Consider the following 15,257-nt stretch of genomic DNA (forward strand, 5'->3'; position numbering starts at 1 on the left):
AACTATGCTGTTTCCAGGGAAATGATTAAGAGAAATACAGCCTAGATTTTTAAAATCATAAATGGTTTTGAGATGTTGAATTGGGAACATTTGTTCCTATTTGGTTACTTGAAAGTTAAAATAGGTATAAGCAAAAGGACATTGAAGAAATGTTTTCACACATGGTTATGAAAATATACAATCTGGAAATGCACGTTCTTTATACTTTGATCAACATATCCACCAGATGTAAGAAATAACTTGTATGGGTTCTGAGAAATTAGGCATCTGGTCCCAGACTTAGCCATATGACTTTCAAAAGCGCCATAATAGAAAATGACAATGTAGTTAGCCCAATCAAACTTCTGCATTTCTGTTCTCTTAAAATTCTAATTATGTTTTAAAAAATATAATTGCAAAATGGATAGCTGCTAAACTTCGAATCGGAGTCTAGTGTTAATTAATTTATTGAGATGATGCTTCAATGTTTTTAGTTACCAGCATTGAGAAGTATTATAAACCAGGAATATACCATGTAACTGTTTTTAAATTGAAATTCCAAATTGTAGGAACTAATCCCTAAAGTTGTTGGTAGAGTTTATCATACATCACATTTTTTTTTCAGATATCCAAAACATTTAGACAATAAATAGTCTGTATTCTAAGAAATCTACAAATTCTTCAACCCTTCCATACCTGATGAAATAAAAGCTAGTAATGAATGACTATGTTTGAAAAAAGAAGCACATTTACACCAAGTATTTGCTGGACTTGAATCATTTGCATGGATTGAGATAATTTCATGTAATTTAAATACACCGTGAGCAAAATTAATGCCAAGTGTAAGCTGCAAAATAAAATACTGGACAATAATAAAGTAGTGACAGGAGGAGGAAAAGTAAATTTCCCCTCTGGAATGCTTTGCAAGTGGGCTGCTGGATTTTTAGATTAGTCCAGCTTGTTTATTATAGAAATAACTTACTACACAAATTATAGGTTTAGTAATAATGATCACCTTTTATTTTCAGTGAAAACCTTAAAAATTGAGCCACACTGACAGCTTCAACATTCACTTTTCTATCCAGTCTCTGTCAACAGGCCCTGTGTTAAAGCTTTGCCTACAGAGAGAAAGCAGCTGACAACAGGGCAATCAGTAGTTAAAAGCATCACCATGCCCACAGGGAAATAGGTCTTCTTTACCGAGTTCGCACGTATTTATAAAAGTGCTTGATTCTGAACCTTGATCTTAATCTCTTAAAAGCATGTTTTCTTTTTTGTTCATTACTTCTGTCCAAGACTGCTGTGTTTTAATGCACAATCTTTTTTTTTTCCTGAAGGTTGCCGAGAACTGGAATCGAGCCAGAAAAGGAAAACAAGACCCAGGTAATTTATGTGTCCTAAATAGTATTTTATATATCCTTTGTTTATTAAAATAATAGCATTTTATATGCACTTCATAGTGTACTGCAGTACCTGGCTATTAAGATTATCTGTCTGATTTACTATTATCTTGAGTGCATTTACCAGCCTTGGCTGGGTTCCAGTGGAAGTTGAATAAATGTAATAGCTTAGTTAAGTGAGTTATGTAAATTGGTTGAAATGCTTGCTGTGTAATGTCGTACCTGGAATGAGATTTGTTTATCAGACAAATGCCATACACAATTCTGTCTGCCCTACTATTAATTCTGGGGTTTTTTTGCTTTTCATTCAATCCTGTTCTGAGACTGGCTTATAGTTTTGACACTTATGATTGACTGATTGCACTTTGCAAATCTTGGTAGCTGGTGCAGAAATCTGATTTGGGTTATGGTGAGAAATGGAGAGTATCTCTTTGGCTGCTTGGTGAATGTCCCACTTGTTATTCCGTTCTATTGAGTTCAAAGAAACAAAGGAAAATCACACACAATATAAAAAGTGGAAGATACAAAATCATTCTTTAGGTGCAGTGGTAAACAATGAATTCCTACCCCATATTGTCTTATCATAACTTTAACAAATAGATTCTCATTCAAGAAACTGACAAGTATTCTTGTTCATATTGCTCTGACTAGCTTCACTTCGTGAAGTGTATGGGAACGTACGAGTTGTTTCAAGACTGATCATATCTTTTGTGATCAGAGCCCTTGATAGAAAAGGAAGACTTGCAATTCTGTAGTAACTTTCACAACTTCAGGCCATTTCTTGTAGCAACTGATATACCTTTGTGAACAAGTCACTGACGTAATATGGGGAAAATGGAATTCCATTTATATAGCATGATCCCACAAATGGCAGGAATACAAAAAGTTCCATTTTAGCTGCTGAGTGACAACTGTTGCAAGATACATCTGTGTCCGTGCTCAACCCTGCAACCGAGGGCCCTTATTAAAATCCACCATCTCCCGTTGCAGATCATACTCAAGTACCTCTGCTGAAAATGCTATTAAGAAAGGAGAAGTGCCCCCAACGCCACCACCAAGACTTCCAAAGACTCATTCCAGAGCATCTTCTCTGGACCTTAATAAACTTTTTCAACAAGGTAATCAAGGTGAGTGAACTCAGTGTGCAAAATGTGGGTTTGCAATGAAAGTTACGATATTTCTTTCCTTCACACAGTCATCTTAAGTAAGTAGAAATTTCCCATGTGCTATTATGAGAGTTATTCTGCAGTTTATGTAAAGCAGCAATAGCTTTGCATGGCTATGCATTTAACATACCACACTGAATTTTTTGGAAAGCCAGTAATGAAATGTTGTTTTACCACATGAATTTTTCATGATAAAATCCTATCAATTCTACGTCCACAAAAGCGACCAAGACAAGATTTTATGATACATCAATCCTCTGTTACTCACCTTCCTCCTGTAGTTATTTTCAATACAGCTTAGATGTACTTTTAGCTCAGTCAAAAACTCAGTTGGTAAAATGGTCTGCTGTACATGGACATTCGAGTTCCTTTTGGCCTTAATGATCAGATCTTGGCTTGGAAACCTATACTGGGTTGTATGGTGTATCCAAAGGAATCAAACCAGTGCAAAAAAAAACCAAGGAATTTCAAGTGAGATATTTACCTGCAATGAATTGAATTTCCATAGTGGTCTGGTTTAGAAGCAGTCTGATTGTCAAAATTGAAGACCATCTTGACCGAGTTAACACTGACAGCAAATTTCCAGTAATTTGTAAACATTTAAACTTTTTTTTGAAAGCTTTGGGGCACCAATAGATTTTTTAAAAGCATCTGGATATACTTTCTCACTTTGTGCTCACAAATGTTGGACTCAACATTCTAATTAAGTATTTTAGTTTTGTGAAATCCTGTTTTGGCTGTATAGTCATGATTGAATGGCAAAGCAGACTTGCTGAGTCAAATGGCCTAATTCTGCTCCTATGTCTTATGGTCTTATGAATAGATTGTACAACATCACCACTCTTAAAACCATAATAGATTGTAATTTAATACAACGTATTCTTGTTATACTCAAAGACCCTAACCAATGTAACTTGTTTACAGCAGATAATACATTTGGAGAAGTGAAATGAGTGTAAATATAAACTCGGGTGAAATCATGAGCACACCTTGGTTGCAACCAAGTGGAAACTTTCAGCCTGGTCATCATTCGTGGAGTTAGAGGTATACAGCATGGAACCAGGTCCTTTGGCTTACTAACCTCCATGCTGACCATCAAGGACCCATTTAAACTAAACTTATATGAATCCCATTCTATTTAATTATCCCCCTTTTTTCCCATCAATTCCTCCCAGATTCAACCATACACCCATACATAATTGCTAATTCCCTTCATGTCCAAGACTCCATGGATCTCTGTTTTAAATAGATTGAGCATCTGTGCCCCCACAACCACCTTAAGTAGACAATTCCGACATTCACAAACCCATGGGTGAATAAATTTCTATACATCTCTGTCCTGAATGGTGGAACCCTTTTTTTTGAGACTGGACCTACCTTCCTCTCCCCACCCACCTCCCACCCCCAACATCTGCCCATGGAAGTCTTGTTGTTCTTCTTATCTCCAGAAAATATGGGTCGAGTCTGCTTAGTCTCTTCTCGTACAATAAAGTCACCATCCAAAGCTTCAATATTGTTCTGTAACTTAAGACAATCCTCCTCACTATACCATCAATTTTCACTTCACCTGCAAACTTATTAATTGTATTTCCTACATTCATATCCAAAATATTTGGCCAGCTATAAGGTTCCCAGCACTGATTCGCTGTGGTCGGCCACTGATTGCAGGATTCCAATCTGAGATCTTATCGTCTTCTGAGATCCTGCCAATAACAGTGGTGTCATCAGGGAATTTATAAATGGTGGTTGAGCTGTGCTTAGCTACACAGTCATGAATGTAGAGAGTAGAGCAGGGGGCTAAGCACACAGCCTTGAGGTGCACCTGTATTGATTGTTGGTGAGTGGATGTTATTTCCAATCCGTACTGACTGTGGTCTCCTGATAAGGAAGTCAAGGATCCAGTTTCAAAGGAAACTTCAGAGTCCCATGTTCTGAAGCTTGTTGATTACTACTGAGAGGATGATGGTGTTGAATGCTGAGTTGTCATTGATAAACAGCAGCCTGACATATGTCCAGCTGCTTCAAAGCAGAGTAAGGAGCCAGTGAGATTAGATCACTGTAGATGTTAGCCATTTTTTCATCACACCCTTTTAATATAAATGCAATCTACTGCAACCGACTTGTTTCTCATATTGTTGTAGTTTTTGTTTAGACTTAAGATCCTGCTTTCAAATTGAACAAAATCAATTTCATATTTTTATACAAAATTCTGTTATATAGTTATCATACTTCTCTAAAGGTTCCTCAGCTATCGGGTTACTATAAAATCTTATTCAGATTGAACAATACTAGATTTAAAATGGACTTCTCCTTTATTGGTTCATCAAAACCAACTCTTCCACAGATTGTGAATTTGCCCTCTGTACGGTTACTGCTAATGATATTAGTCTAGTCTGTATATCGACTGCAGTCTACCCTGTTCATTGAATTACTCTTGTCACGTGAATCCATAATTTCCAGAGTTCAGAATTTTCCCTACATTACTACTACTGTTTGCTGGCTTACAGACAATCACATCAAGGTTTCCTGCAACTCATTGTTGATTAACTTTATCCAAACTGATGCTACTTAATTTCCAAGCTACAATCCCTCCTCCCTGTTACCTTTACCTCAAGCTTATGATCAGGCTAATAGTGAACAATGTTTTGTGGAGAGCTTTACCCACATACCTAAATCAACAAACTGTGCAAATACAAAAAGAAAGAAATAATAAATAAGCATTAACTGGCAAGAACATGAGACGAAGAGTCTTTGAAAGTGAGTCTATTCATTGTGGGAATGTTTCAATGATGGGGCAAGTGTATTTGAGTGTAGTTATCCCCTTTGGTTCAAGAGACTGATAGTTAAGGGATGGTAACTGTTTCCAAACCTGGTGGTGTAAGTCCTGAGGCTCCTGTACTTTCTTCCTGATGGCAGCTGCAAGAAGAGTGCATTTCCTGGATATAACAATTATACCAGTGCTCAAGAAGTGTAGTGTGAGCTGCCTTAATGACTTTAATCCAGTAGCACTCATATCCAAGGTCATGAAATGATTCAAGAGGTTGGTCATGGCCAGAATCAACTCCTGCCTCAGCATGGACCTGGACCCACTGCAACTTGCCTATCACCACAATAGGTCTATAGCAGATGCAATCTCAATGACTCTTCACATAGCCTTAGATCACCTGGGCAATACAAATACCTATGTCAGGATGCTGATCCTTGACTATAGCTCAGCATTTTAACACCGTCATTCCCACAGTCCTGACTGATAAGCTGTGGCAACTGAGCCTCTGTACCTTCCTGACTTCCTAACCGGAAGACCACAATCTGTGCGGATTGGTAATAGTATCTCCTCCTCCCTGGCGATCAACGCTGGTGCACCGCAGGGATGTGTGCTTTGTCCACTGCTCTACTCTCTCTGTACCCATGACTGTCTGGCTAGGCATAGCTCAAATAGCATCTATAACTCTGCTGGTGATAAAACCATTGTTGACAGAATCTTAGATGGAGACAAGAGGGCATACAGGAGAGAGATATACCAGCTAGCTGAGTGGTGTTGGAGCAACAACCTTACATTCAACGTCAGTAAGACCAAAGAGGCGATTGTGGACTTCAGAAGTGGTAGGACGAGGGAACCTGAACCAATCCTCATTAAAGGATCAGAAGTGGAGAGAGTGAGCAAATTCAAATTCCTGGGTGTCAAGATCTCTGAGGATCTAACCTGGTCCCAACATATCGATGCAGCTGTAAGGAAGGCAAGACGGTGGCTATATTTCATAAGGAGTTTGAGGAGATTTAGTTTCTCACCTAAAACACTCAAAACTTTTGTAGATATACAATAGAGAGAATTCTGGCAGGCTGCATCACTGTCTGGTATTGGGCAGGGGGCGGGGGGGGGACTACTGCAAAGGATTGAAAGAAGCTACAGAAAGTTGTAAATTAAGTCAGTTCCATCTTGGGTACTAGCCTCTGCAGTATCCAAGACATCTTCAAGGAGCAGTGCCTCGGAAAAGTGGTGTCTGTTATTAAGGCAGACATGAGGAAATCTGCAGATGCTGGAAATTCAAGCAACACACACAAAAAATGCTGGTGAACGCAGCAGGTCAGGCAGCATCTATAGGAAGAGGTACAGTAGACGTTTCGGGTCGGGGCCCTTCGTCAGGACTGTCAGCATTTTTTCTGTTATTAGGGACCCACTTCATCCAGGGCATGCCCTTTTCTCATTGTTACCATCGGAAAGGAGGTACAGAAGCCTGAAGGCACACACTCAGTGATTCAGCAGCAGCTTCTTCCCCTCTGCCGTCCGATTCCTAAATGAACCCATGAACACTCCCTTGCTTTTATTATTTCTGTTTTTGCACTATTTTAAATTTAACTATTTAATAAATATGTATATTTACTGTAATTGGTTTACCTTTTTCTATATTTATCATGTGTTTCATTGTACTACTGCTGCAAAGTTAACAAATTTCACGACGTATGCCAGTGACCTGATTCTGATGATATTTACAATATTATTCAAATATTACTTGAATATTAAGTACCCAACACCACAATGCTGACAGGGGAGAGTTCCAGGGTTTTGACCCAGCAACAGTGAAGAGAAGGCAAACAGTAAATCCCACTCAGAGGTCATCTCCAAGAAGTTTACGTGAGGAATTGCAGTGATGACGAAGCTGAATATCAAGAGTACATGGTGAGACTTCCACATGCAGATGGTCCTTGTCAGTGAATGGAATGGTGCAGTGTTTTGACTGAAACCATCACAGTTCCTCCCCCACTTCAACCAATGCTGCTCAGCCAACCCAGTGAGTTTCTACAGCCAACTGTTTGCTGATCCAGGACTTGCAGCCTTTGTCTCCTTTATGACTTTGTTGCATTGTTAGTGGCTGGGCCTTTAGGTGGTATCAGCATTACTTTTATAGAGTATTAAATAACCCAGTGGTTTTTGCATGTTTTAAAATTACTTGTTTATGTATTGATTAGTGTCATTATTTGCATTTTATGATTTCTTTTAATTTTAGTGGTAACATCGGATTGGTTACAGCCACCCCCTGCTATCCCACCACGACCTCCGACTGCCAAGGTAAGACCCAGTCTATAGTGCAGCTTTGAGTATTGTGTAATTGCCCGGAATCTTTCCCACAATACCAGGACTTCCTGCATTTCTCCATGGAGGTCCCTGTTTCCAGCGCTACGATGGGTTGAAGCTGATGGCAGCATCATCCACTCGGTCATCTGGTCTGCCAGCTGCCTTGTGTACACTGATGGACGCCTCCTTCAGTACATCAGGACAAAACAAGACCTATTGACTTCTCAGCTCTCAACTTGGTAGACTTGGTTGTTGGGACTGCACCTCATCATACCTGCCAAGCCACATTAAAATGAATGGGAAATACTGGGGAAAAATAAGTGAATGGATTCTTTTATGAGTTTATGGTAGCCTCATTCAGTAAATCAAGAGGCATGGGATCCAGGAAACTTGGCTGTGTAGATTCGGAATTGGCTTGACCACAGAAGACAGAGGGTGATAGTAGATGGAGAGTATTCTGCCTGGAGGTTGGTGACCAGTGGTGTTCCACAGGGACCCCTTCTCTTTGTCATTTTTATAAATGACTTGGATGAGGAAGTAGAAGGGTGTTAGTAAGTTTGCCCGACCCTCACCTCCAGGCCGGAAACTCTGCCTTTTCAGTCTAGCATTTAAATTGTCCAAACACCGGGTCGTTTTCCCGCACTAGGTTCCGGGCCCCATGGCAGTGATGTGCTCAGAGCCTGGACTCTGCTGGCATGTTCCAGCCTGTCCACTTGACACTTAGATCAATCTAACCTTGCTCCCAGTTGAGGGAGATCAGCTCTGAAACTCCTCTGCTCCGACTCCTCTCTGGTTCACTTGCTCCATCTCCGACTCCGACTCCATCTCCTACTCTGACTCCGATTCCGTCTCCGATGCCAACTCCATCTCCGACTCTGACTCCATCTAGAGCATGCCTCGACCAACTCTCCTCGAACATACCACACTCCAGCTTTGCATCGCGCCTGCATGCCTTGACCCTCGAGTCAGCCTTGCCTTCACTCGCCTCTTCATTGATAATTCACCACATAAAAAGTGCCATATCCACCAGTAAGATGTGACCCTACTTCAGTAGTGTCATCTTAAACTGGAAGGTCATCTTTAGAAGTCAGAATACAGGGTTAATGGCAGGATTCTTAGCAGTGTGGACATACAGCGGGATATTGGGGGCTACATTTATCGATTTCCCCCAAACTCGCCACACAAATTGATAGGCAAGTTAAGAAGATGCATGGTGTTTTGGCCTTCATTAGTCAGGGGATTGAGTTCAAGAACCACAAGGTAACGTAGCTTGCTGAAACTCTGGTTAGACCACACTTGGAGAATTGTGTTCGGTTCCTGACACCTCATTATAGGAAGGATGTGGAAACTTTAGAGAAGGTGCAGAGAAGGTTTACAAGGTCACTACCTGGATTAGAAAGCATGTCTTACGAGGAGAAGCTGAGCAAGCTAGGGATTTTCTCTTTGGAGAATAAGAGGTGACTTGATAGAGGTGTAGAAGATGTTAAGAGACATACATAGAATGGACAGATATTGCCTTTTTCCCAGGGTTGAAATGGCTAATATGAGAGGGCATAATTTTAAGGTGATTGGAAGAAAGTATAGGGGGCATGTCAGAGATAGTTTTTTTTTACACAGTGCTTGGATAGCACTGCCAGGTGAGATGGTGGAGGTAGATACAGTACATTAAGGAATCTGAGAGATTCTTAGATTGGCAAAGGATGAAAGAAAAATGGAGGGCTATTTAGGAGGGAAGAGTTTGATCGATCTTGAGGCAGGCTAAAAGGTCAGCACAATATTGTGGGCCGAAGGGCCTGAACTATTCTGTATGATTACATGATCTATTACAAGATGTTTCAAAAATCACATCCCGAACTGTGATAGAAACATTTGATTTTCTTTAAATCCCCTCCCCCTACTTTTTTTTAGCAGCTGCAAAAAGTGTTTTAGCAGCTGCAAAAAGTGTTTTAGCAGCTCAGGAGCTTTGAAATGATATAAGATTGTTTGGAGCAGGTGTGTATTCTTTTTTAGAGCTTTCTCTCATTTGTCATTTTTCTGTGGTATTCGTTTCATTGGGTGAGCAGGTGCAAGGCTGGTTGTGAGATATTTACCAATTCCATATTAAATGTCAGTGGCAAACTGCATCTCTCAACTATTTTTCACTTCGCTATCGTGTCCCACCACTTCCTGCTAGCACACCTGATTTGTTAGGGTTTGTTAGTCTTCTGTTTGACTCTTCAATTGACAGCTTGTTTTAGATTATCTCTGCACCTGTGAACCCTCCTCCTTCCTCTGTATCACACTTAGAATGCACAGCACAGTTCAAGCTCTGAAAAGCTCATGAGGAGATTCCAGTGGTGTCATTCATAGAAAGCCTTTTGAAACAAAACAAGAAAGTTAAAGTTAAAATGGGCAGTGCCAATGTCTCTCAGTAGCTAGCAAAAACAAACTCTAACCAGACAGCAACTGCAGAAAGAGACGCATGTTTTAGGCCAAACACACTTTATCAGATGGGCAATAGGAAGCCTGTTGACCTGAAAGTTTGGATATCTTTCTATTTCCACACATATTATCTGGCCTGTTGAATGTTTCCTGAGTTTTCTGTTTAATTTTAGTTTTAGTTTTCCAGCATCTCCCTTTCTTTGATTTTCAGTTACTGTTCCAACAAAGTAGCAACACTTTGTAATTAGGCTTGATCGCGCTAAGGAATGCAGGTTGGAATCAGGCAAATTTCCTACACTAGTTGGTGTCCAGCCACCCCTGTTGGATTTGTGTCTCTGTAGTCATTAAGTATAGGTGTGCAGCACAGTCAGATGGCCAGGCAAAATGGTTTGTTCCTTCGCATCATGATAAATGACCAGATAGTTCAGTAAATTTATTATCTAAGTATGTATCAGCATACAGAAGTGAGATTGAAATTTTGGCTGAGGACTGCCAGAAGAACAACCTCTCATTCATTGTCAGCAACACCAAGGATCTGATGGTTGATTTCAGCAGAGGGAAACCAGAGGTCCATGAGCCAGTCCTCATCAGAGGATCAGAGGTGGAGAGGGTCAGTAACTTAAAATTCCTGGGTGTCGGTATCTCAGAGGACCTGGCCTGGACCTATCATATAAATGTAATTGCAAAGAAAGCACGACAGAAAAACCTTGAGAAATTTCTATAAATGTTTGGTGGAGAGTGTATTTTCTGGCTGCATTACGGCCTGGTATGGGAACACCAATGCTTTTGAATGGAAAATCCTACAAAGGTGGTGGATTCAGCCCAGTACATCATGGGTAAAGCTCTCCCAACCATTCAGCACATCTACATGAAATGCTATCACAGCATCTATCATCAAAGATCCTCGTCACTTTTCTTGTTGCTGCCATCAGACAGAAGGTGCAAGAGCCTTAGGACTCACATCACTGGGTTCAATAACAGTTACTACCCCTCAACCATCAGGCTCTTGAACAAAGGAGGATAACTGCACTCATCTATTGAGATGTTCCCACAACCGATAGTCGCGCTTTAAGGACTTTTTATCTTGCTATTTCATGCTCTTGTTATTTATTGCTATTTATTTATATTTGCAGTCACACAGCTGTTGTCTTCTATGCTCTCTACTTGATCTTTCATTGATCCTGTTATAGTTACTATTCTATAGATTTGCTGAGTATGCCCGCAGGAAGAAGAATCTCAGGGTTGTATGTGTTGGCATAAATGTACCCCAATATTAAAATTTACTTTGAACTTTGAATATGTGACCAGATTCGTTTCCTTGTGGGCATACTCTAAATCCAAGAAACATAATAGAAACAATAAAAGACCACATCCAACTGGATGGAAAACAGCAGATGTGCAAACAACAACAAATTGTGTGACACCACTCATCTAACTGATATATCTCACTCCTGTACACCCTTTCGTCACCATCTGAAATTCTGTCAACAATGTATCATCAGCAAATTTATCGATGACATTTGAGCTATGTCTAGTCACACAGGCATGGGTGCAGAGAGAGTAGAGCAGTAGGCTAAGCACACATCCCTGTGGTGTGCCAGTGTCGTTTGCCAGTGAAGTGGAGATATTATTTCCAATCCCTGCAGGTTATGGACTTGCGGTTAGGAAGTCGAAGATCCAGTTGCAGAGGGAGATACAGAGGCCCAGGTTCTGTAGCTTTTCGATCAGGACTGTAGGAGTGATGGTGTTAAGTGCTGAGCTGTAGTCAGTAAGCAGTATCCTGACATGGGTTATTTGCATTGTCCAGGTGATCCAAGGGTGCGTGGAGAGCCACTGTGATCGTGTCTGCTGTAGACCAGTTGTGGTAATAGGCAAATTGCAATGGGTCCAGGTCCTTCCTGAGACAGGTGCTGATTCTGGCCACGACCAACCTCTCAAAGCGTTTCATCACTGTAGATGTGAGTGCTACTACTGGGATGATAGTCATTGCGGCAGCTCACGCTGCTCTTCTTGGGCACTGGTATAATCGTTGCCCCATTTGAAGCAGCTGGGAACTTGCAGCTGTGGCAGTGAGAGATTGAAAATGTCTTTGAACACCACTACCAGCTGGTTGGCACAGGCTTTCAGAGCCTTACCAGGTGCTCCGTTGGGCCCTGCCCTGCCACCTTGCCAGGGTTCACCCTCTTGAAAGACACCCTATCGTTGGCCTCAGCGACAAAGATCACATCATCGGATGCTGCAAGGATCCCCATAGCTGTAATTTTATTCTCCCTTTCAGGGCGGGCATAAAGGCATTGAGCTCGTCGAGTAGTGAAGCATCACTGCCATTCATAATGTTGGATTTTGTTTTGTAAGGAGTAATGGCCTGCAAACCCTGCCAGAGTTGACGTGCATCCACTGTCACCTCTAATCTCTCCTAGAATTGTTTCTTGGCTCTTGAAATAGCCCAACGCAAGTCATACCTGGTTTTCTTACACAGACCTGGATCGCCATACTTAAAAGCCATAGATCTAGCCCTCAGCAGACTACAAACTTTCTGGTTCATCCGCGGCTTTTGGTTTGGGAATGTACAGTAAGTTTTCATCGGCACACACTTATCCACACAGGTTTTAATGAAGTCGGTGACAGCTGTGTCATACTCATCTGGGCTTGAAGATGAGTCCCTGAATGAAGCAAGTGCTGTCGCAGGAACACAGCGTCCATCATCAAGGACCCCAACCTCCCAGGTCATGCTCTCTCCTCACTGCTGCCATCAGGAAGGTGGTACAGGAGCCTCCGGACCCACATAACCAGATTCAGGAACAGTTATTATCCCTCAACCATGAGGCTTTTGAACCAAAGGGGATAACTTCACTCTGAATCAGGTTTAATATCACGAGCATATATCGTGAAATTTGTTAACTTTGCGATGGCAGTACAATGCAATACATAATAAATGTAGAAAAATAAATGAATAAATTGCGGTAAGTCCATCAGGAAGGAGGAACAGAAACCTAAAGGCGCACTCTCAGCAATCAGGAACAGCTTCTTCCCCTCTGCCATCCAATTCCTAAATGGATATTAAATCCACGAACACTATCTCACCACCCTTTATAAATTTCTGTTTTTGCACTCCTTAATTTAACTATTTAGTATACACACATATATTCACTCTGATTCAGTTTTTCCCCGTATTTATCATGTATTGCACTGTACTGTTGCCGTAGAGTTACCAAATTTCACAACATATGCCAGTGATATTAATTCTGATTCGGAGTGAAGTTATCCCCTTTAGTTCAAGAGCCTGATGATTGAGCGATAATAACTGTTCCTGAATCTGGTTATGTGGGTCCTGAGGCTCCCGTACCACCTTCCTGATGGCAGCAGTGAGGAGAGACCGCGACCTGGGAAGATGGGGTCCTTGATGATGGATGCTGTGTTCCTGTGACAGCATTTGCAGTAGATGTACTCAATACAGGGAGGGTTTTATTACCCATAATGGACTGGGCTGTAACCATTACTTTTTGCAGGAGTTTCCATTCAAGGGCATTGATGTTTCCATACCAGGCTGTGATGCAGCCAATCAATATACTCTCCACCACACATCTATAGAAGTTTGTCAAAGTTTTAGATACCATGTTGAATCCTCACAAAGTTCTAAGGAAGTAGAGACACTGCCATGCTTTCTTCTTAACTGCACTTGCATACTGGACCCAAACAGATCCTCTGAAATGATAACACCAAGGAATTTAAAGTTGTTGACCATCTCCACCTCTGGCTCATGGACCTCCGGTTTCCTCCTCCTGAAGTCAATAATGAGCTCATATGAGGAATTCTGCAGATGCTGGAATTTCAAGCAACACGTATAAAAGTTGATGGTGAACACAGCAGGACAGGCAGCATCTCTAGGAAGAGGTACAGTTGACGTTTCGGGCCGAGACCCTTCGTCGGGACTAACTGAAAGAAGAGATAATAAGAGATTTGAAAGGGGGAGGGGGAGACGATGCAGCCTTCTATATATTGGCGTGACCTGACGCAGGCTGGGAGACTATTTTGCTGAACACCTACGCTCTGTCCACCAGAGAAAGCAGGATCTCCCAGTGGCCACACACTTTAATTCCACATTCCATTCCCATTCTGATATGTCTATCCACGGCCTCCTCACTGTAAAGATGAAGCCACACAGGTTGGAGGAACAACACCTTATATTCTGTCTGGGTTGCCTCCAACCTGATGGCATGAACATTGACTTCTCTAACTTCCATTAATGCCCCACCTCCCCTTCGTACCCCATCCCTTACTTATTTATTATTTTTTTTTAAATTTCTCTCTCTACTTTTTCTCCCTCTGTCCTTCTTGCTATATTCCTTGCCCATCCTCTGGGCTTCCCCCCTCCCCCTCCCTTTCTCCCTAGGCCTCCTGTCCCATGATCCTCTCATATCCCTTTTACCAATCAACTTTCCAGCTCTTAGCTCCATCCCTCCCCCTCCTGTCTTCTCCTATCATTTTGGATCTCCCCCTCCCCCTCCCACTTTCAAATCTCTTACTATCTCTTCTTTCAGTTAGTCCTGACGAAGAGTCTCAGCCCGAAATGTCGACTGTACCTCTTCCTATAGATGCTGCCTGGCCTGCTGCGTTCACCAGCAATTTTTATGTGTGTTGCTCAATAATCAGCTCCTTGTTTTTGCTGGCATTGAGTGAGAAGTTGTTGTGGCACCACTTAGTAAATTTTAAGTCTCTCTCTTGTATGCTGATTCATCATCAGCTTTGATTTAGCCAACTGCAGTAGTGTCATCAGCAAACTTAAATATGGCACAGGAGCTGTGCTTAGCCTCACAGTCAAGCATATGAAGCAAGTAAAACGGGGTGAAGCACGCAGTCTTGAGATGCACCCATGCTGATGGAGATTGTGGAAGAAATGTTGCCAATTCAAACAGACTGGGGTCTGCAGGTGAGGAAATTGAAGATCCAATTACACATGGAGCTATTGAGGCCAATTCTTGAAGCTAACTGATTAGTTTTGAAGGGATACAACAGGAATTCTGCAGATGCTGGAAATTCAAGCAACACACATCAAAGTTGCTGGTGAACACGCTGGAAATTCAAGCAACACACCTGACGTCCTGACGAAGGGTCTCGGCCTGAAACGTCGACTGCGCCTCTTCCTATAGATGCTGCTTGGCCTGCTGTGTTCACCAGCAACTTTGATGTGAGTTTTGAAGGGATGATAGTATTGAT

General features: G+C 41.6%; 1 protein-coding gene across 3 annotated transcripts in view; it reads left to right on the top strand.

Annotated features, from left to right (window-relative positions):
• reps2 (RALBP1 associated Eps domain containing 2) overlaps nt 1-15,257 on the top strand; it is a 240,108-nt gene that overhangs the window by 196,586 nt on the left and 28,265 nt on the right. For all 3 annotated transcript variants that reach the window (XM_063051049.1, XM_063051048.1, XM_063051050.1), the window contains 3 exons: nt 1,317-1,362; nt 2,370-2,506; nt 7,552-7,613. In XM_063051049.1, the coding sequence (XP_062907119.1) occupies nt 1,317-1,362; nt 2,370-2,506; nt 7,552-7,613 (245 nt within the window). The remainder of the gene's footprint in view (nt 1-1,316; nt 1,363-2,369; nt 2,507-7,551; nt 7,614-15,257) is intronic.

Source organism: Mobula hypostoma, chromosome 6, assembly GCF_963921235.1.
Source record: "Mobula hypostoma chromosome 6, sMobHyp1.1, whole genome shotgun sequence".
NCBI lineage: Eukaryota > Metazoa > Chordata > Chondrichthyes > Myliobatiformes > Myliobatidae > Mobula > Mobula hypostoma.